This window comes from Populus nigra, chromosome 11 (assembly GCF_951802175.1).
Source record: "Populus nigra chromosome 11, ddPopNigr1.1, whole genome shotgun sequence".
Taxonomy (NCBI): domain Eukaryota; kingdom Viridiplantae; phylum Streptophyta; class Magnoliopsida; order Malpighiales; family Salicaceae; genus Populus; species Populus nigra.
Window position 1 is genome coordinate 10,995,591 of NC_084862.1, and position 19,124 is coordinate 11,014,714.

General features: G+C 33.0%; 4 protein-coding genes and 1 long non-coding RNA gene across 6 annotated transcripts; 1 reads left to right on the forward strand and 4 right to left on the reverse strand.

Annotated features, from left to right (window-relative positions):
* The first annotated feature begins 2,024 nt into the window (after window positions 1–2,024).
* Window positions 2,025–6,911, forward strand: LOC133668202 (uncharacterized). Its single transcript, XM_062087968.1, has 10 exons — window positions 2,025–2,230; window positions 2,516–2,739; window positions 2,843–3,047; window positions 3,725–3,815; window positions 3,909–4,054; window positions 5,083–5,326; window positions 5,421–5,525; window positions 5,617–5,799; window positions 5,891–6,095; window positions 6,323–6,911. The coding sequence occupies exons 2-10, from the start codon at window positions 2,526–2,528 to the stop codon at window positions 6,808–6,810; spliced, it is 1,881 nt and encodes a 626-aa protein (XP_061943952.1). The 5' UTR covers window positions 2,025–2,230; window positions 2,516–2,525; the 3' UTR covers window positions 6,811–6,911.
* LOC133668204 (uncharacterized) lies at window positions 6,904–8,390 on the reverse strand. Its single transcript, XR_009833647.1, has 2 exons — window positions 7,463–8,390; window positions 6,904–7,352 (listed from the first exon to the last, which is right to left on the reverse strand). It is a non-coding gene; the product is annotated as an uncharacterized LOC133668204 (long non-coding RNA).
* Window positions 8,391–9,756: 1,366 nt separating this feature from the next.
* Window positions 9,757–12,078, reverse strand: LOC133706245 (uncharacterized). Of its 2 annotated transcripts, none has more exons than XM_062131736.1 (2): window positions 11,920–12,078; window positions 9,757–10,963 (listed from the first exon to the last, which is right to left on the reverse strand). In XM_062131736.1, exon 2 carries the CDS (start codon window positions 10,898–10,900, stop codon window positions 9,923–9,925), a length of 978 nt encoding a protein of 325 aa, XP_061987720.1. In that variant the 5' UTR covers window positions 10,901–10,963; window positions 11,920–12,078; the 3' UTR covers window positions 9,757–9,922. The 2 variants fall into 2 exon arrangements, with proteins under 2 accessions (XP_061987720.1, XP_061987721.1); XM_062131737.1 differs by having other exon boundaries at window positions 11,838–12,044.
* A 1,922-nt stretch (window positions 12,079–14,000) lies between these two features.
* Window positions 14,001–15,042, reverse strand: LOC133668093 (ornithine decarboxylase-like). Its single transcript, XM_062087839.1, has 3 exons — window positions 14,915–15,042; window positions 14,440–14,756; window positions 14,001–14,371 (listed from the first exon to the last, which is right to left on the reverse strand). The coding sequence occupies exons 1-3, from the start codon at window positions 15,040–15,042 to the stop codon at window positions 14,001–14,003; spliced, it is 816 nt and encodes a 271-aa protein (XP_061943823.1).
* Window positions 15,043–15,759: 717 nt separating this feature from the next.
* LOC133668095 (uncharacterized) lies at window positions 15,760–17,499 on the reverse strand. The gene is made up of 4 exons (XM_062087840.1): window positions 17,332–17,499; window positions 16,818–17,046; window positions 16,479–16,702; window positions 15,760–16,248 (listed from the first exon to the last, which is right to left on the reverse strand). Exons 1-4 carry the CDS (start codon window positions 17,497–17,499, stop codon window positions 15,760–15,762), a joined length of 1,110 nt encoding a protein of 369 aa, XP_061943824.1.
* Between the last annotated feature and the right edge of the window lie 1,625 nt (window positions 17,500–19,124).

Genomic DNA, 19,124 nt, shown 5'->3' on the forward strand with positions numbered 1-19,124 from the left:
TTTGATTGGTGGTTAATTTTGCGAGTATTTATTTTTATTATCTTATAATTAAAAAATAGAAAAAAAATTATTAAACCTAGTGGATCATGACCCGGACTGCAGGTTCAGTAGGTTAACCACAGTTCACTCTGGTTATTATTTTGTCATTTTTTAATTAAATATTTTTGTTTGATTTTGTCCTTCAAAATTGAGTTAATTAAGAATTAGATTTTATGATTTGTTCTGATATGCTTTTTATAGGATTATCATAGTCTTATGATATGGGTCACTTGTATGACAAGTTAATCTGAATTGATCTAAATCAAACTAATATGCTGCTATCATAATATAATTTTTAAAAATGATGTCATTCTCCATATTATTATCTCAATATTTATAAGAGATGTCATCTAATATGTATAAAATTTTGAATTCATAATTAAAAACAATTTTTGTTAAAAAATATATTAGCAAAGCTTGAATATTTTTTTATATTAAAAAAAATAATCCAACTAACAGCATAACTCAGTCAATGATATAGTTGTTTGCTACCTATTTCATGTTAATAATAATCTTCTAATAAACAAAAAAAAATAAAAATAAAACAAAGTGGGAGAGGAGGATGAAAAGAAGAGTAAAAAACAACTCCTCTACCCAGCAAACACGGGAATGCTTGATTAGAATAAGCTTACGGTTTAATGATCTCATCGAACTGTGAATAAAGAATAAATTCGAATTTGAAACTTCAGCATATCCAATTTCATCGATTAATTACAATATTAAATACTGATTATCTTTTATTAGATTATATCATAAATAAATTATATCCATATGTGACAAACAAATCCATATATATTTTTAAATTTATCTGTTTTTTTTAATAAGAGAGGTTCTCAATTAATTATAACTTGTATTTAATTTATTGTTCTAATCTTGGAAGCAAATATATATAAATAATATATTTAATTCTTTAACTTAATCAAAGAAGAGTTGAAAGTTTAAAACTGTTTAGATTACTTATTGCTTGGAGTTCAAGACTGCAGAGATTAATTAATTTTTATATATATATATATATATATATATATATATATATATATATATATTTTGGATCGTCTTAATGTACTATTTCAAAAGTGATTTAAAAAAAACATCATTTTAATGTATTTCAGTACAAAAAATACTTTGAAAAACAACCATAACCACACTTCCAAACAGGATAATTATTATAATTTATATGTTTGTGCTATGTGAGAAAAGTTGGCTTCTATTATGTATAAAAAATAATTCAAAATTTTACTGGGGTTAGTAGAATGATTAAGTGTCTATTTGAGAGTGTGATTAAGTTTTTTTTATTTAGAAATGTATTAAAATAATTTTTTTTAATTTTAAAAAAATTATTTTTGAAATCAGAGTATCAAAATGATCTAAAAATATAAAAAAATATTAATTTGAAGCAAATAAAAAAATTAAAATTTTTCAAAAACGTTTTTGAAACGCAAAAACAAACAGGTCCTAAAAAAGTATGATCCCTTCTTTTTTTTTATTTATATTTTAAGACCATTATTGTAAAAAAATCTATTAATCTCTTTGAATGTATTATGATATAGAGGTGGAGTATGTTTTAATTTATAAAGTTACTCAAAACAATGTGCCATTGGAAATTTTGGCCCTCTTGAAAATAAAAGAACGTAGTTTCCAATTACTGTTTTGAATTATTTTTTTATAATTTTAAATTATTTTTATGTATTGATTTCAAAACTAAATTTTAAAAAACAAAAAATATATTATTTTAATATATTTTTAAATAAAATATACTCTAAAAACAGCTACATTTTCAAATTCAAATAATGCGGACAGTATATATCCTTGTTTTGGCCAAATTTTTTTGTTGCTTAGTAAATAAAAGTGATGATAATATTGACAAGTCAAGTTCGAAAAATAAAGTAGACCACTGTTTTGTTTCCGTCGTCCTTTCCACTTCAAATTTCAAAGGTTATTATTAATATAGGGAAAAACAATGGTGGATTGTATAGTTGTCCTGTCCTGGATGATGAATCTTTATTTTATTTATAAAATCCTTCAAGAAAAACAGCAGTAAATGAACAGAAAACAGATATAGCACAGAGTGATAAATCAAGAGATGAACATTCTATAAATGCCACCTCCATCCCATAGCATACCAAGTTCCAAAACTTAACCCCTCCCTCATTCTCTCAGAACAGAGAGGTTATTGGGTTCTTGTTGTTTCTCTGTAAGTCCTGAGTTTTTTCTCTCATTTCCATGTTTCTGTTCTTTCTGACAATGCTTTGTCTCGACTGTTTGGTTCTTTCGAAAATGTGAAAAACAAATGACAACTATGTGTGTGTATGCGCTTCATTCAACTGATGGAAATTGTTTGATTTGCTCCTTTTAATGCTAGAGGCAGAGTGAATCAGATGCAGTTGTTACGTTTTGCTGTTAAAAGTGAAAGTTCTTTCCTCTTATTAAACAAGTATTCCATTACAGCATTTTATATTTTCTACTTTGGTCATTACAGGAAGATCTAAATGGCTAGAATTCCCATCTTCTTGATGGGGCTTGTTGTCATCTGGGCAGCCTTGGCAGAAGCAGAATACATGATCTATAAAGATGCAGCAAAGCCTTTAAATTCTCGCATTAAGGACTTGATGAGCCGGATGACATTAGAGGAGAAAATTGGCCAGATGACCCAGATTGAACGCGGTGTTGCATCAGCTGAGGTGATGAAGGACTACTTCATTGGTAAGCAGAGCGTCACTCGTACCTTTACTTGGTCTAGGAATTGTTACGTGATGTGGTTGTGCTGTATAGGAAAGCTGAAGAATTCCGTTTCCTTTTTTGGCAGGGAGTGTACTGAGTGGAGGAGGGAGTGTTCCCACTAAACAGGCTTCTGCTGAGACTTGGATTAACATGGTGAACGAATTTCAAAAGGGTGCTTTATCGACCCGATTAGGAATTCCTATGATTTATGGAATTGACGCCGTTCATGGACATAACAATGTTTACAAGGCAACAATATTTCCTCACAATGTTGGGCTTGGAGCTACCAGGCAAGTGAAGATTATTCCTCGCTCATACTAACCATCAGTTTATGAACTGAAGTTTTTTTCTTCTTTTTGCTTCATGCAATCAGTATAGATACATTTAAGTTCTGTCCAAATTAATTTGATATTTCATCTAGAAAGAAAATCTTCTATGAGTTACCAAAGGGTATCCAGATCCTGAATTTTATCTGAAAGAAGTTCATGTGGTCATATTTGTCTGCCAAGTAACCAAGAAAGAGGACGGGTCATCTTTGAGATAGGATGATTAAATTCTCAGTTTGAGACAGCAATCATTATCGCGAGTGTCATCCATTGAAAACTTGGACCCCTTTTCATCTCCTTGGAGATTTCACAAGGAAAGTAGTGATATGATGACATCTGCATCCATCCACAATAGGCTATGATGATGTGCATCTCTATCAGCAGATAGGATTATATATTCATTTTTCCTTGCAGTTTTACGGCTGGCTTTTAGTCTGCTATTGATAACTAATTAGGTTAATACTTTTGATCAATTCTGTGATATAATGCTAATTTAGATGTTTGACATGTAACTAATAATTGGATATTCTTCTTCTTGTTATTCCCATCTGCTGAAACTTTAGTAAGACATTAGGGACCAAGGGAAGAAAATGAAAATGTAATGGATTTTATTTTTGACTAAACTGCATGTCATCGAGCAGGGACCCTAACCTAGTTAAGAGGATTGGAGCTGCAACTGCACTTGAAGTTAGAGCTACGGGCATTCCATATGTTTTTGCACCTTGTATTGCGGTAACTTTTTAATCCAACTACTAATAGCTGTTCAGATAACCAAAATCATCTCCTCTTAAATTCTGATTTCCTCTATTACTTCTGGCTATACAGGTTTGTCGAGATCCAAGATGGGGTCGGTGCTATGAAAGCTACAGTGAAGATCCTAAGCTTGTTCAAGCAATGACTGACATAGTATCAGGATTACAAGGCGACATCCCTGCTAACTCCTCAAAGGGTGTTCCCTTCGTTGCTGGAAAGTAAGGAATCTTATCTTCATGTTACATTCTTTTGCCTATAAGATTTATATTGCTTGCAGTTAACATAAGTTAAGTTTCTAAGAACAATAATTAGATAGTGTACATTTTCCCTCAAGTCTTCAACAGCGGAGGCTTTTTCCATAATCGCCGTGAAACAATGAAGAAAATTGTCCCAAGGAGCAGAGAACTGTAAATAGTAATTTTCACAGAACATTAGGAATTTCGCGTGCTTATATAGTAAATTTGACTTTGATCCACGCTATCAGATTCCAGGCTCGGTCCATAAACTTGCTTTGCTCTATTTAAAACATGGAATCAGTCAACAGCTCAATCATTGGTGTCTGTATTTGAAAAAGAAAATGAGGCCATTTCTCACTTAGATTAATTAGAGGAATTTAAGTGCCGTATCCCCCCCTCGAGGATGGAGTGGATCTGCTGCTAGCTTCATCAGATAATGGATATGTTAATTATTCATTTGATGGAAACCTTTTTGGACTTTGTGTTAGGTTGAAGCCCTTGTGGGTGGCATGAGAGTTGAGACATGCTTTCCACTAATTATTATTATTATTATTAGCATATGAAAGGAACCTGTGAAGAAAACAGCAGAAAAGCTTCAAAAGGATAAAGATAAAATATGCCCACTTGGTATTATCAAACTTCCAAAGTTTTGACTCTTAGGATCAACTTGCTGAGATCTCCAGTCTCCACACTTAGTGGCCCTTCTCTTTGTCTATCTTGTTTCTTTCCCTTCTTGGTTGGGAGGGCAAGTAGGCAACTGGGGAAGTATGAAAAGTAGATAATTCGTGTTATGAAGCTACCTCCAGTGCGGTCCTATGATATTTCTCATTCCCACAATCCTTCATTTCACTGAGGCATCTTGTCCATTTTAACAAATAGAAAACACATCATTAAGGGGGGAGGATCTTTATTCATAGTAATCGATTTCATAGTTCCTGTAAAATCTTTGGATGAATTCACTCTAATATTTGTTAATTCCTGAATCCTGATGATCTGGGGGCTTCTCACAGAACAAAAGTTGCTGCTTGTGCCAAGCACTATGTGGGTGATGGTGGAACAACAAAGGGCATCAATGAGAACAATACACAGATCAGCAGACACGGTTTGCTTAGCATCCACATGCCAGGCTACTATAACTCAATTATCAAGGGTGTGTCAACTGTTATGGTATCTTACTCGAGCTGGAATGGAGTTAAGATGCATGCCAACCGTGACATGGTCACTGGATTTCTCAAGAACATTCTTCGTTTCAGGGTAAAGTGATTTCCTTAGCTTAGGGTTTCCCATCTTAAACCATTTGAGAATAAAAATCCAAGAGCTGTGTGCTAATGCCTTTTGATTGCCTCAGGGTTTTGTCATCTCAGATTGGGAGGGTATTGATAGGATCACTTCTCCACCCCATGCTAACTACTCATATTCCATTCAAGCAGGAATCAGCGCTGGAATTGACATGGTAATTCTTATTAATGGTTTTTTACTTCAACAGTATTCATTATCTTGTTCTTTAGAATTCTAATACTTGTACTGGAAATCGCATTCTGCAGATCATGGTTCCAAACAACTACAAAGAGTTTATTGATGGCCTAACATCCCACGTGAAAAATAAAGTCATCCCCATGAGCCGAATCGATGATGCAGTGACGAGAATTTTGCGAGTTAAATTTACGATGGGTCTTTTTGAGAACCCCCTGGCTGATAATAGTCTAGTCAATGAGCTTGGAAGCCAGGTTAATTACCTAAACTAAGATATTCTCTGCTTTGTATAACGAGTAACAAGAAGATAGAAATGAACTTAAAAATATTTTGTAATGATAACAGGAGCACAGAGAATTGGCTAGGGAAGCTGTGAGGAAATCACTTGTGCTGCTAAAGAATGGCGAATCTGCTGCTGAGCCATTGCTACCCCTTCCTAAAAAGGCAACAAAAATACTTGTTGCCGGCAGTCATGCAGATAATCTCGGTTATCAATGTGGTGGGTGGACAATTGAGTGGCAGGGACTCGGTGGCAACAACCTCACGAGTGGTACATTCTCATTTCATCCCCCAATTCTGTTTGAATGGAATAAAACCTGACAAGTTCTGTTCTGATTCCCCAACAAGAAACTAAATTTTCGATATCAGCGACTGCTAAAACAGTATCTGAAGGAAAATAGTCATTAGGGGGGTTTTTTCTGAAATATTTCTTGGCAACAGCACCTCTCTTTAGGCTCTGTAATCCGTTTAATGAGGTTAACTAAAAATGAATTGCAGGTACCACGATCTTAACCGCCATAAAAAATACTGTTGATCCAAGCACTGAAGTTGTGTACAAGGAGAATCCTGATGCAGACTTCGTCAAGTCTAACAACTTCTCTTACGCCATCATTGTAGTAGGAGAGCCGCCATATGCAGAGACATTTGGAGACAGCTTGAACTTGACAATATCAGAACCTGGTCCTAGCACGATTCAAAACGTCTGTGGAACTGTAAAATGCGTTACTGTCATCATTTCCGGGCGTCCTGTTGTAATCCAACCATATGTAAGCTTGATGGATGCTCTTGTTGCTGCCTGGCTCCCTGGAAGTGAAGGCCAAGGTGTTGCTGATGCTCTATTTGGTGACTATGGTTTCACCGGCACGCTTTCACGAACATGGTTCAAGACTGTTGATCAGCTGCCTATGAACATTGGCGATCAGCATTATGATCCCCTCTTCCCATTTGGATTTGGCCTCACTACTAAACCTACCAAGACCATCTAGACATCATTTTGTTAAATCTGGTAGATAAAGAGCCATTAACATTGCATATTGTTTGGTCATTATCACAAAAATAAAGGAAAAATAGCAAAAAGATTCCAAAATTTCTGCCTTTATTTAGTGTGTTGACAAAGATTCGGACCAGGGATACTGATTAAGTACACCACATCCTCAGTTCAAATCCTAGCAAAGGGACTGTGGTTGGGCATACAACACATCCTGAGTTCAAATTCTAACAAAAAAAAACCTTGCAGGAATCTCTGTTGCTTGCAGGTTCTGCAAGATAAATGGGTTAACCTGATACTGTAAAACCTAATGATCAAGAATCGTTGTCACAAAAATTTGCTGGGATTCTGCTTTCGAGAGTGATACACACATATAAACATTGTCTTATTTTTCTCAAGTAAAATTATAACTGTTAAAAAGCCTATGTAGAGTGCAAATGAAAAATACTTACCACAGACTACCAGGACAATGCATAGATCTATACGCAACATCTCCTTGAACAAAATCATTCACCTTGTGATCACAGAACAGTCTAAAACCTGAATAAACATCGAATGCCTTAGCCACTGGTAGATTTTGTTCAACACCTCATTTCTGACACTAGCTTTGCACGCGAGAGAATATATCTACTAAATTCTGCAAAACTTACAATGATGATGGCACTGGAACACTAAAAGACATCGTCCACAGCAAGAACAACCATCGCTGAAAATGGATGTCCAAAGAATGTGCAGGTATAATGTGAAGTTTTTTTTGTCATCAAGACTAACAGCAGTGGACAATCCATATCATGTTTGGACAGCACGTCTAGCTGGCAGGCCAGATGGACACTGGCACGCCATGTTAAAACTAACGAGCACTATCAAACAGGGAACCAAGAGCAAAATATCAGTGTTAAATGCCTAGGATGATACTAATAGTTTCATTGATGGATTCAAATGATGTATGATATGAAACAACAGCGGAGTGAAGATACTAAATGGATTCTACTTAATGAAGCAAATGCAACATGAAGGCTGCTTTAAATGCGAGTGTCATAAAAGAAATTATAGGCAATGGAACAAAAGTAAAACTGCATAGTAGTTTTATTCATCAAAGGTGGTAGTAATTCACATTCTATTCTCATTAATCCATAGTTATATGAAAAGAAACATATAATTACAATGGAAAAGGATCATACTCGCAAAAAACTATAGAACGATGCTGTTCCCAAAAGGGATTACTCCGCACCAGGCTTCGGGGCATCCTTTTCTTTCTCAGGAACAGTGCTGTTCCCGCTCTCGGCTTCTTTTATCTTCCTCAATTTCATCTTTTTTCTCAAGAAGAGCTTCTATTTTTCCATTGATCTTCTCTAACTTCTGTTCAGCTTGTCAACGTCTCTGCTCTTGTCCTTCTCATTGGGTTTTCTTTCCTTATCACTCCTCTCCTTCTTATCAGTTTCTTTCTTTGTCTCCTTACCTTTTTGTACCTTATCTTTCTTCTGCTTCTCCTCTTCTTCAGCTTGTGAGTCCTTGTTTATGCCAATTTCCCTGGTGGTAACCTCAGCCTCGCACTTCATCCCTGTGTTCTTTGTGTTGAGTTTCCTAAATATATACACGTAGAAAAAAATTATAGAATCTCAAGGATTATATTAGATATATCTAAAGTTTTTTAGGATTTATATAAAAATTATCAATAAATTAGATATTTTTTTATATTTTAAATATTTATTTTACAGTTAGGTTGTCACAAGCTATTAAAATATCAAGTTTCTAACAGTAATTTACATGAATCACTAGTGAAAAGTCTTATTTACACATTTAGAAAAGAAAAATTATTATATCTTAGAGTACCAGCTTTTTTTTTGTGTTTTAAGTTTTTATGTATTATATTTTTCTCACCTTTCTTTGTTTTTTTTTTTTTAAATAAGAGGCAATAAAAAAACCTAAAAGCTTTATAAATGACAATATTAATTTTCCTCTTAAATAATATTACATATATTATTTTAGGATAATTTTAGAAATTTATTCAATTAAATCTTTACTTTATTGTTTCTATGTTTAGAATTATAATCTCCTATATTAATTACATTCTAATTTTTAATTTTTAAAAATTATTTATAATCAAATGACACTTGATTAATTATCTTTTTTTAATTTCTAACTATTTGTTCTTATGTATGTGACTCATTAAGTTTTCAAATAAGTTGACCTAAATATAAATTATAATCATAAATAAAATAAGACTAAACAGATTAAATAATTTAATTTATTATCAATTTAATAATTAATTTATTTATATTTGAAGATCAAGTACAATGTCTAGCAACTTGCCATAATCCCTCCAATATTATAAAATCATAAATGGTTTGACTTAACTTTTCACTGACTAGTTTCTCAGTATAATTATTATCCTTTTATCAAGATATTTCGATATAAACATTTTAACACGAAGTATGTCTGCTTTGTCAAATCATGTTAGTTTTCAATATTATAGTCATTGATTCTTTGAATAAGATTTTAAAACTCTTTTCAAAATTTATTTCATCTTGGCTAAGGATTTCACAATTAATACTATTTGAAAATAAATGAAATATTTTTTCTAATTTACCTATTATAATGAATCCTTTTTTGATTACTCAAATATTTTCATATAGTTTATGTATACTCAATATATGCTCGTTTGTTACCCTTGATTAGAACACCCTTGATTAGAACAATGTGTGATTAGGATCAAAGCATAGTATTCCATATATAAGATAATTTAGTGATCTCAAATCTAATAATCACTTAACTATCACGAGAGCCTTTTTATAAACATAAATGATCTCTCCATATAGAATTCTCTTGCAGGTTAGTTCAATGTACATGTCATCCATCATGCATTTTACTATTAGTTCCATGTATTCATCATACCTTGATTTATGAGAGCATCTATTTCCTTTTATAAAAAAAAAATATAATATACATCAATCTCAACAACTCCAATTAATATAGTCAATCAGTTAATTACACGTAACTTTGATTTTATTCATATAAAACATATTTATTATTAATAAAGACTTTCTTTATCTTTAATATTTATTTATTATTAACAGAGCATATTTACCAATACTTTCTACTCTCTCTTCCTAGTCCTTTTTCTTTTTGCTCTTCTTCTTCTCTTCTTCTCCATCTTTTATGTCATCGTCTCCTCCATCCTTGTGCTTTTTCTCTTTCTTCTCCTTATCCTTCTTGTTTTCTTCTTTCCCCTCATTTTTATAGTCATTGTCCCCTTTAATTTCATCTTTGCTCTTCTTTTCTTTTTTCTTTTCCTTCACTTCCCCCTCTTTTTTGTCCTCTTTACCATCGTTGCCTTTTTTTGTTTCTTCCTTAGATTCTTCATCGATCTTCTTCCCTTTATCTTTGACCTTCTTCTCTTTTCCTTTCTTCTTCTCTTCCTCCCCTTCACTTTTCTTATCCTCATCCTCAACACGCAAACCTTGATCTTTGTACTCCTCAATTGCTTTTTTTGTATCCTTCAAATCTTTATCCTCGTCTTTCTTCTTCTCTTTTTTATCTTTCTTTTTCTTCTCTTCTTTCTTATCATCCTGTTCATCCCTTGAAACCCCATGATCTTTTATCTTCTTCTCTTCTTTATTGTTCTTCTTATCCTCCTTGTCATATCCTAAAGCCTCATCATCTTTCTTCTTATTTTTTTCCTTGTCTTTCTTATTCTTTTTCTCTTTCTTAGCCTCTCCAGCTTCCTTGTCCACCTTTGACTCTTTACCAACACTATCCTCTCCTTCCTGTCCTTTCTTCTCCTTCTCTTTGTCCTTCTCTTTCGTTTTCTTCTCCTGCTCTTCACCCTTCTTCTTATCTTTCCTTTTCTTCTCCCCCCCCTCATCTACATCCTTCTTCTTATTTTTCTCTGATTTCTCCTTGTCTTTCTCTTTATGCTGCTCCTTCTCCTTTGGCTTTTCCTTTTCTACCGATTTGGCCTTCACCTCAGCTCCCTTCTCGTCATTTGGTTCTTTATCCATGCTCTTGACTTTAAGATGGATTTCCTCCTTCACAACCTTTTCATGCACCCCAGCAGCAGAAATGACAGGTTCAGATGAATCTTCCATCTCAGGATTCTGTGAAAATTTGAAATTGAAATGCAGACCCTTTCTCGCTTAAGCTCAAATTTCCTGAAAGTGGCATACCAATTAGTAAAAAAGGTACCAATTGTAACAAATAAGCAACGAGAAATTCTGATATGAACCAAATGAAACTAAAGCAGCAATTATGAGTAGCCTATAGAGCACAGAACCTAAGCTAGGTAGAACCATAAGTTCTAATGCCCACCCCCAAAACTACCTCCTTCCTAACCAACAAAAGAAACGCTGTTATAGATGCTCATCCTCTCAAATTCTTGCAAGCTGCAAGCAATATAAACCCAGGGAACATGGTAAATAGTAAAATGCCTAGTTAATGCTTCGGCATTTTCAAATTATTTCATTTCTTTTCAATTTCATTGCAGAATCCCTCCATTTCTACGCAATCCCACAGCCCATTCCAAATGTCATTAACATCTCAATTTACTTTCTGTTCACAGCTTCAAAATGAACAAATTGTTGATGCATAAAAGCTCTTCAATTTATATATGATCTAAAAAATGCCATTGATGTTTTATATGTCTCCATTGCAAAAGACAAACATATGCATACAGAGATCCCAAAAGATCCCAAATATAATCGCATAGACCAAAGATCAAAACATTATTCTCCCATCTGGAAGGATTAAAGAAAAAGCATTGTCAAAATATGAGACGAAAATGAAGATCCTAGTCCATGCCAACAGCTATTCAATCACCTAACACAGAGAATAACCCGTATGGATGATTTCTCTCAAAACACTCCACAATCACAAAATGAATAATATCACAGAAACAAGATGGCAAGAAGAGAATCTTGTAAGCCCAACAAATCAAGAAACAACAGATCAGAGGGAAGAAGAAATCTAGGAACAACCTATAAAAATCTAATAAAATATATTGATAAATTATGAAGAAAAAAGAGATACCTGCTAGAGGTTTCAGGTTGATACGTGGAATTACACACACACACACAAAAGAAACATAAAAGAAGAAGCCAAGAATCTGTACCTTAGTTTAATTTTTCTGAAAGTAACAAATTTTAAGGCAGGAACTGACAAGGAAGACGAGAGCTATTAAGGTTTTGATTGCTTTGGCTTTGGTGTTGTGTCTAGAATATGATGGAGATGTCTTGTCTTTTATTTATAGAGTTCAGACATATGTAATTTTCTTTCTTGGGTAACAGCCATTATTAACAGCTAGATTGTCTGTCTCACCCGCTAAGAATAAAGGCATGTCGGTCACGCGCAAACAACACGACTCCATTGCTTTCCTCTCCAGCCCACCCCCTACGCGGTGAATTGTTTTCTTTATTTTTCTTTTTATTATTGAAAGCATCGAGTAGTATCTTGTACATAACTTACATGTAAATTAAAATCAATTTTATTTTTAAATATTTTAAAAATAATTTTTGTATTGATGGATCGGTGTGTTTAAAAAAATTTAATATTTTTTTCAAATGTTAAATTTAAAGTTTGAATCAAGGTTGTTAATGTTATTTTTTTACGTGACACAAAAAATATAATGTAAATTTAAATCATAAAAATATAAAATAAATTTTTTTTTCCATACATGGTTTACACAAAACAATAAACAATTTCATCAACAAATATATAGTGTATTTTTTGTTGCATGATAAAATCCTATCATTCAAGATCCATGGAAAAAAAATGAAAGTGGTTAGTAAGACTCTGGTCTAAAAAAAATATTGAAAACAACTATATCTTCGTAAATATGTTTTCTTGTTGGCTAACACTAGTTATAATGCTCCCTCCAAATCCGTAACCATTTATAGTGTTAGTTTTAGTTTATGTGATGTCTTTTGCTTTAATGAACAATACATCACTTTTAGATATTATTATGTTTTTATAAGTTTTAGATATTGTTTTACACACCATGAATTGAAAAGGTGAATCAATAAGGAATTGTAAGCTTTGTATAAGCTAAAACAAATGAATCAAACAATTTAAAGTATGAATTTTTTTTTCTTTAAAATAGATCATATTTTATACAAATTATAAGATTTTTTTATAGAGAAATAATAATGTTATAAACTTGTTAATAAGACTATAGTATTTAGTCACAAGCACATGATGGATTAGATTTCAGAATATAGTTTGTCTTGTCTGTAAAGAAATCCTTATAGAATGAGAATTTTCAAAGTCTTGTCCTGTAATAGACAATTTTTTATTTGTTAGGGAGGGTTTAAGAAAGACTATATTTCCTTTATCCAACTATTGATTGAAGAAAGAATCTATAGATACAAGCTTTTATAGGGCTTGTGCGTTAGTGAGTCAACACAAGGATATACATCGAGGAAGATAAAAATTTAGAATTAATATAAAATCAATTATAAAGTCATAATTTTACCTAAATTTATTGATTTTACATGATTTTATACAATCTTTATCTGATTTTATTATTTTTCAAATTTTTATGTAATTTTACATTATAAATATATATTGACTCGTTTGATTTTACATGTCAATCTGTATTTTTAACAACTTGATTTGAATCTCAAAATTTTAAAAAAGATTTTTTTAATTATCAAATCAACCTCTTAAAATTAATTAAACCATGGTTAATAATTTTATTTTTCACTCTTAAGTTTTAGGTGTATTAATTATTGTAAAAAATCTGATTTCTTGGTGGACGAGAGCTTTGGTGTGTCTTTTTCAACTGATGGGAGCAATCTATTTATAATGTTAGGATTTAATTTTTAGGCCTGCTATTAAAATTAAGGAATATCTTCCTTTTTAAATTTTTTTTCCTTTTTAGATTTTTCCCTTTAATTTTTTTTTCTTCAGTTTTTTCTTTTCTTTCTTCTCATTCAAAAATCTTTTTTTCTGAAAAACAAATTAGTGAGGGGAAAGAAAAGAAAAATATAAAAAGGAAAATAAATAAAAGGGGAAAATAAATTTACATAAATGGAGATGAGACCCTCAAACTTAAGTTTGGCATATTCTCCTGCTTCAGTTTTGAGCTCATGAATATGCAAGATAAATAGGCACAACAAAAGAGTTGAACTTGGTTCCAGCAGAGGTTGTGTACGCACCCATGCATGTTGTAGAATACAATCAAATCGTTGAAGCTCAGGCACAACTTGGTTCAAACACTGTTGATGCAAAAACCACAACACGTTGAGGATTTCTTATTATTGGTTTAAGCAACACAGAGGATCGATCATAGGCCGGAAAGTTAAATGGACCATAAATCCCATCAGCAATCCAGTACTTTCTTTTATCTCTTCTCACTCGTTTGCCAAGCACATCAGTAACTAGAGTGAATGCAGTTTCACAGAAATACCTTCTGGGCTCTGCAATCACTTCAAAGGATTTATCGTCTGGGAAAAATTCCTGGATTGCATCATTAACTGTGGCACCAATCTCATCAGATAATGGGTTTGCTTTAAAAGCTCCAACAATGTTAATGATGTTCGTTGGGGGCATATTGTGCTGGGCGACTGCATCAAATGCAGGTCTTGCTGCAACTATTGATCACGATAGGTTTGGGCTGTTGATGCTTTAGAACCTACGTGAAAGGAGACTCCAACTACTTTGATGCCTGCTTGGTGTGCATGTTGGAGCAGAGGCACCATCTCCTTAGGAAAAGCACCAAAATTGGTTCCCAGCTGACGCCAGGAAATCTCATCGTTCACTTCAAGTCGTAGCAGCAGTCCACATTTTGGATGCCACTTTTTGATTTTGTTGACTTCTTTAGAATCAAAGGTAGTGAGTCGCCCTCCAACACTTGCTGCATACTTGATATGAGACTCAGCCTTGCATGGATTAGCGTAGACAATCTTATCAGCGCTATCACCAAGGCCTAGTATGGATTTAATCTCATCCCTACAAGCACAATCAATGCAGGCTCGTTAATGCACTTATAAACGAAGAGAGGTTTTACATTGGGCATGCTCTGCTTCCATTTCTCCACGAGTCTTGCGACAACCCCTGAATCTAGAATGTAGAAGGGCTCAGCCTCTTCTTGTTTATCCTAGATGGACCGGATAAGGCTATCCAGTCCATTGCTAGGAATACTAACAAGTTGTTGGCCTTTCTCCTTGCTAGCCTCCAATATGACTTTGAGGCTGCTGGAGCTGAAAACATTTTCATCCAGTGGACACATCGCCATGTGGAAAGTTTTGGGCTAGATAGACTCCTGAATGCTAGTTTTATACTATCAAAACTGTATTTCAGGAAACCAAAGTTGAATTTGAATTAATAAATGAGAATTTACATTAGATGAAATCAATTCCAAGCTGTCCTCTGGAAAGTAAGTCAAGCTTGGACATTTTGTGATCTCTAATTGAACAAGGGAGTGTAATTTTTGCATCTCATCAGGGATAGAGGTTAGCTCTATGCACCATTGTACAGACAGATTTTCAAGAGACAAGCAGGACTGTAGCCCAGTTGGAAGAGAAGTTAATTTATGACGTCGTTGAATGCTGAGTGTTTTGAGAGATGATAGGTCCCCTACACTTGGAATGGACTCCAGATTAGGACAAATTCTATTCTTAAATCTTCAAGAGTTGTTAGGTTTTGCAAACTAGCAATGCATTCTAGGTTTGGACAAAGTTTTATTGACAGACCTTTAAGAGAGAGGTTTTGCAGACCTGGAATGGAGAATTGATCGGGAAAACCTTCAAGTCTCAAATATTCAAGAGAATTGAAGATCTGCACGCTTGGCATTGGAGGAGAGATTAACTTGTGACAACCTTCATTATGGAGTCTTTTAAGAGATCTGAGGCACTCGCCCGATGGAATGGATTCCAGGTTTGGACAACATTTTATGGTTAAATCTTCAAGAGGTGTGCTAGCACTGCACTCCATGAATAAATATTTCAATTCATCACAGAAGCAGATTTCCAGTTGAGCAAGTGATGAAACATTCAGTGAAATACTTGCCAATAGAGGACATGATGGACAAATCTTCAAGGCAAGGAAACACAACTGAATGGCCTTCACCTACTGCTGGCACCATCCATTCAACTAGATTGACCATGCGACGCAGAGACAGTTTTTTTAATGCTGGAAAAACTGCCATTGTTTCACTGAATCCTGTGCTTCGGTAAAACTCCATGTCGGTAGCTCTTACATTATCCACCCCATCTATCTCAAGACTTTTAGAACGAGGACGATGTCCAAGCATTGGCAATTCGCACCTCTTGCAGTCTATCAATTTCAGATTCACCAAACTATTGACTAGCAAGGAATCACCATGACGACTAGGGATTTCCATCAATAGCCAGGATGGCAGCTTTTCATCCCCATAGTGTTCAATCTTTAAGGTTTCTAAGTTGGAGTGAGGCTGGAGGGCCTCCAGAACTTCCTCGTCATTCTTGAAGCATTTTCTTCTTGATCTCCATACAAATTCCAATTTGTATATCTTTGTTTCTCCTCGTAAGTTTGCTTTCTCAGCTTCTTTTTTTGTCTTTCACCTCCTGAAGATTATATATCGACAATTGTCCTCTTAGGCCATTTAAGGATTCCAGTTCTTGAACTGTAATATCACTGTCTTTCCCCACAACAAAGAATGGCAATGTCTGAAGAGGAAGTCAAGCACCCCACCTTCACTGGCATCTGGTGATGATAAGTGAAATAAATATGCCTCAGGCTAAGTAAGTCTCGCATATTTCTATGAAGAGATGTGCACTCAATGTGTCTTAAAGTTTGCAGATTGTAGAGCTTTATGGATGCCGCATGCCTGCTACAAGTTGTAACAAGAACAGCACTCCCATTACTTCCACTAACTTTTAACAAACCATTCTTTAATCCATCCCACTTGTCAACATCTTCATTCCAAACATCATCAAGAACAAGAAGAAACCTTCTCCCTTCCAACTCTTTAGAAAGGTGTTCAAGTGTCTCTCCTATATATGTTGTCTACCCCTCCAACCATGTGTTCACCTAAAGTTTTCAGCATCTCTCCTAACACGGTCAATTCTTCAAAATAATCAGAAACAGAGATCCACACTGTCTCATCAAAAAGCTTTCCCTCTGTCGCTGCCTCATACACCAATCTAGCCAAGGCTGTCTTTCCAAGACCTTCCATGCCCACTACAGGGAAGACAGGGAGAAGTTGGTGATTGGTAAATATCCCATCAGAAATTCGACAATTTTTAAGGCATCGTCTCCCCTTCCCACAATTTTCACATCATCGGATAATTGAACTTGTTGTTTGTTGAATCTGATTTCTTTCAATGATAGAGAGATTCGATGAAGTAACACAAGCACCGTGCCCAAGTTCTTCGGTATAATGAAATTCACAGCCCGGACATTGACTCTTCTGGAGTCAACTGTAGACAAGTTACGTACCTTGTCGAGGATAATGGAGGAAGCAAACCGGTCTATTGACATTCAACCAAATCAACATGTTCTTGAAGATCCAAGAAAATGCCTGAAAGGAGACTCGCCACTATACCCTCTCCTCGATATCTTGTAACAAAGCTTGAACGTTCGGCGAAACCTCTTTGAAAGCTTCCTCATATCTATCCAATCCGAAAGGAAGATTAATCTCTTCACAATCGAATGAATACAACTTCATCAGCGTCTGCTCCAAGGCATAGGTGATCGGCAGAAACCTGGCCATTTCTTTTTTCTTTTTCTTTTTCTTTTTCTCAGAGAAGAAGGAAGTGAAATATTATTTTTTAATTGAAAATATATTAAAATAATATTATTTTCATTAATTTTTTAATGTAAGTTTTTTCTAACTGAAATAATTAATTGAAAGTATTCTGTACTTCACAGTGGTTTATCTTAATTGACTGCATATATATACTTTAACTATGCTAACTAAAATACTTTCATTAATTTTTCATTTTCTAATGTGAGTTTTTTCTAGTAAAAGTATCCTTTAAAATAATATTACTTTCAATAAAAGATAATATTTTAAATTAAAATAAATTATTTTAAAAATAAAACTGTTTTGATTAATGATAAGTTATCTAATTTTATACCAAGATTAAGAACTATGTTATGATTCATCAAAACTATTAAATAAATTATCCATATATTTAAATATTTAATTTTTTAACAAAAGAAATGAAATTCATGATATTCAAAAGAAGTAGAAACAATCAATAGATTGAAAAAAAAATCAAAAAGTCAATATACAAAAAAGAAAAAAAAAGTAAATTCAATGTACTTGATTGAGAGAAATTGAAAGATGGTGTGCCAACACTATAATTTTTCATTAGCAAAGGTAAAAGACACATAAGTGCAAAACAAGGTGATTAATAAAGCTGTATAGAAATACTTGATTGGATTCTTATAACAATAATAAAAAAAAAAAAAAAAAGTCAATGTGTTCAAATTAAATACATGATAGGAGTGTAGTAGAGATTATTTTTTAAAATATTTTTTATTTAAAAATATATTAAAATAATTTTTTATTTTAAAAAATTTATATTGTATATTAGCATATAAAAAAGATCCAAAAATACAAAAAACCAATTAATTTGAAGCTAAAAATAATTAAGAATTTTAAAGATACAGTTAAACTGCAATACCAAACATCATTCATATATATATATATATATATATATATATATATATATATAGACACACGCACTTAATTGATAAAAATATAAAGTAGATGGACCAATAATATAATTTTATTCTTTTATGTATGGTATAATAGAAAATTAAACTTGCACACGATATGGTGAAACGTTATCTTATGATCTTAGAACAATTAAACTTGCACTCAAGTAAAAACTAAACAAAAAATCCTTGTAAACATTGAAGGTTGAATGGGAAAAATAAAAATTTATGGGAAAAAACTAATATAATATCTAAAGTATAGAGACACGAAGAATATTTTAATTAATAATAAAACTTAGTTAAAATTATGATGCCCCTTTTTCTTTCAATTTTTAATTACATTGACCTTTTTATATTATTTTAATATATGGCAATCCTAGACAAATTAATACTCATTGAATAATAAAACTAAATCATATTTAACTTGGTTTTTATTTATTTTTATTTCTATTAATTACAAACAATACACATGACATGATTTAAACCTTTTATTTAAGTTAAATAATAGTATTTATTGTTTTTGCGGTAAAAAAAAACACTTTTGAATTTGTTTTTTTACTTCAAATTATTTTTTTATTTTTTTGGATTGTTTTGATGTGTTAATGTCAAAAATAAGTTTTAAAAAATAAAAAATATTATTTTTATGCATTTTCAAGTGAAAAAATACTTTGA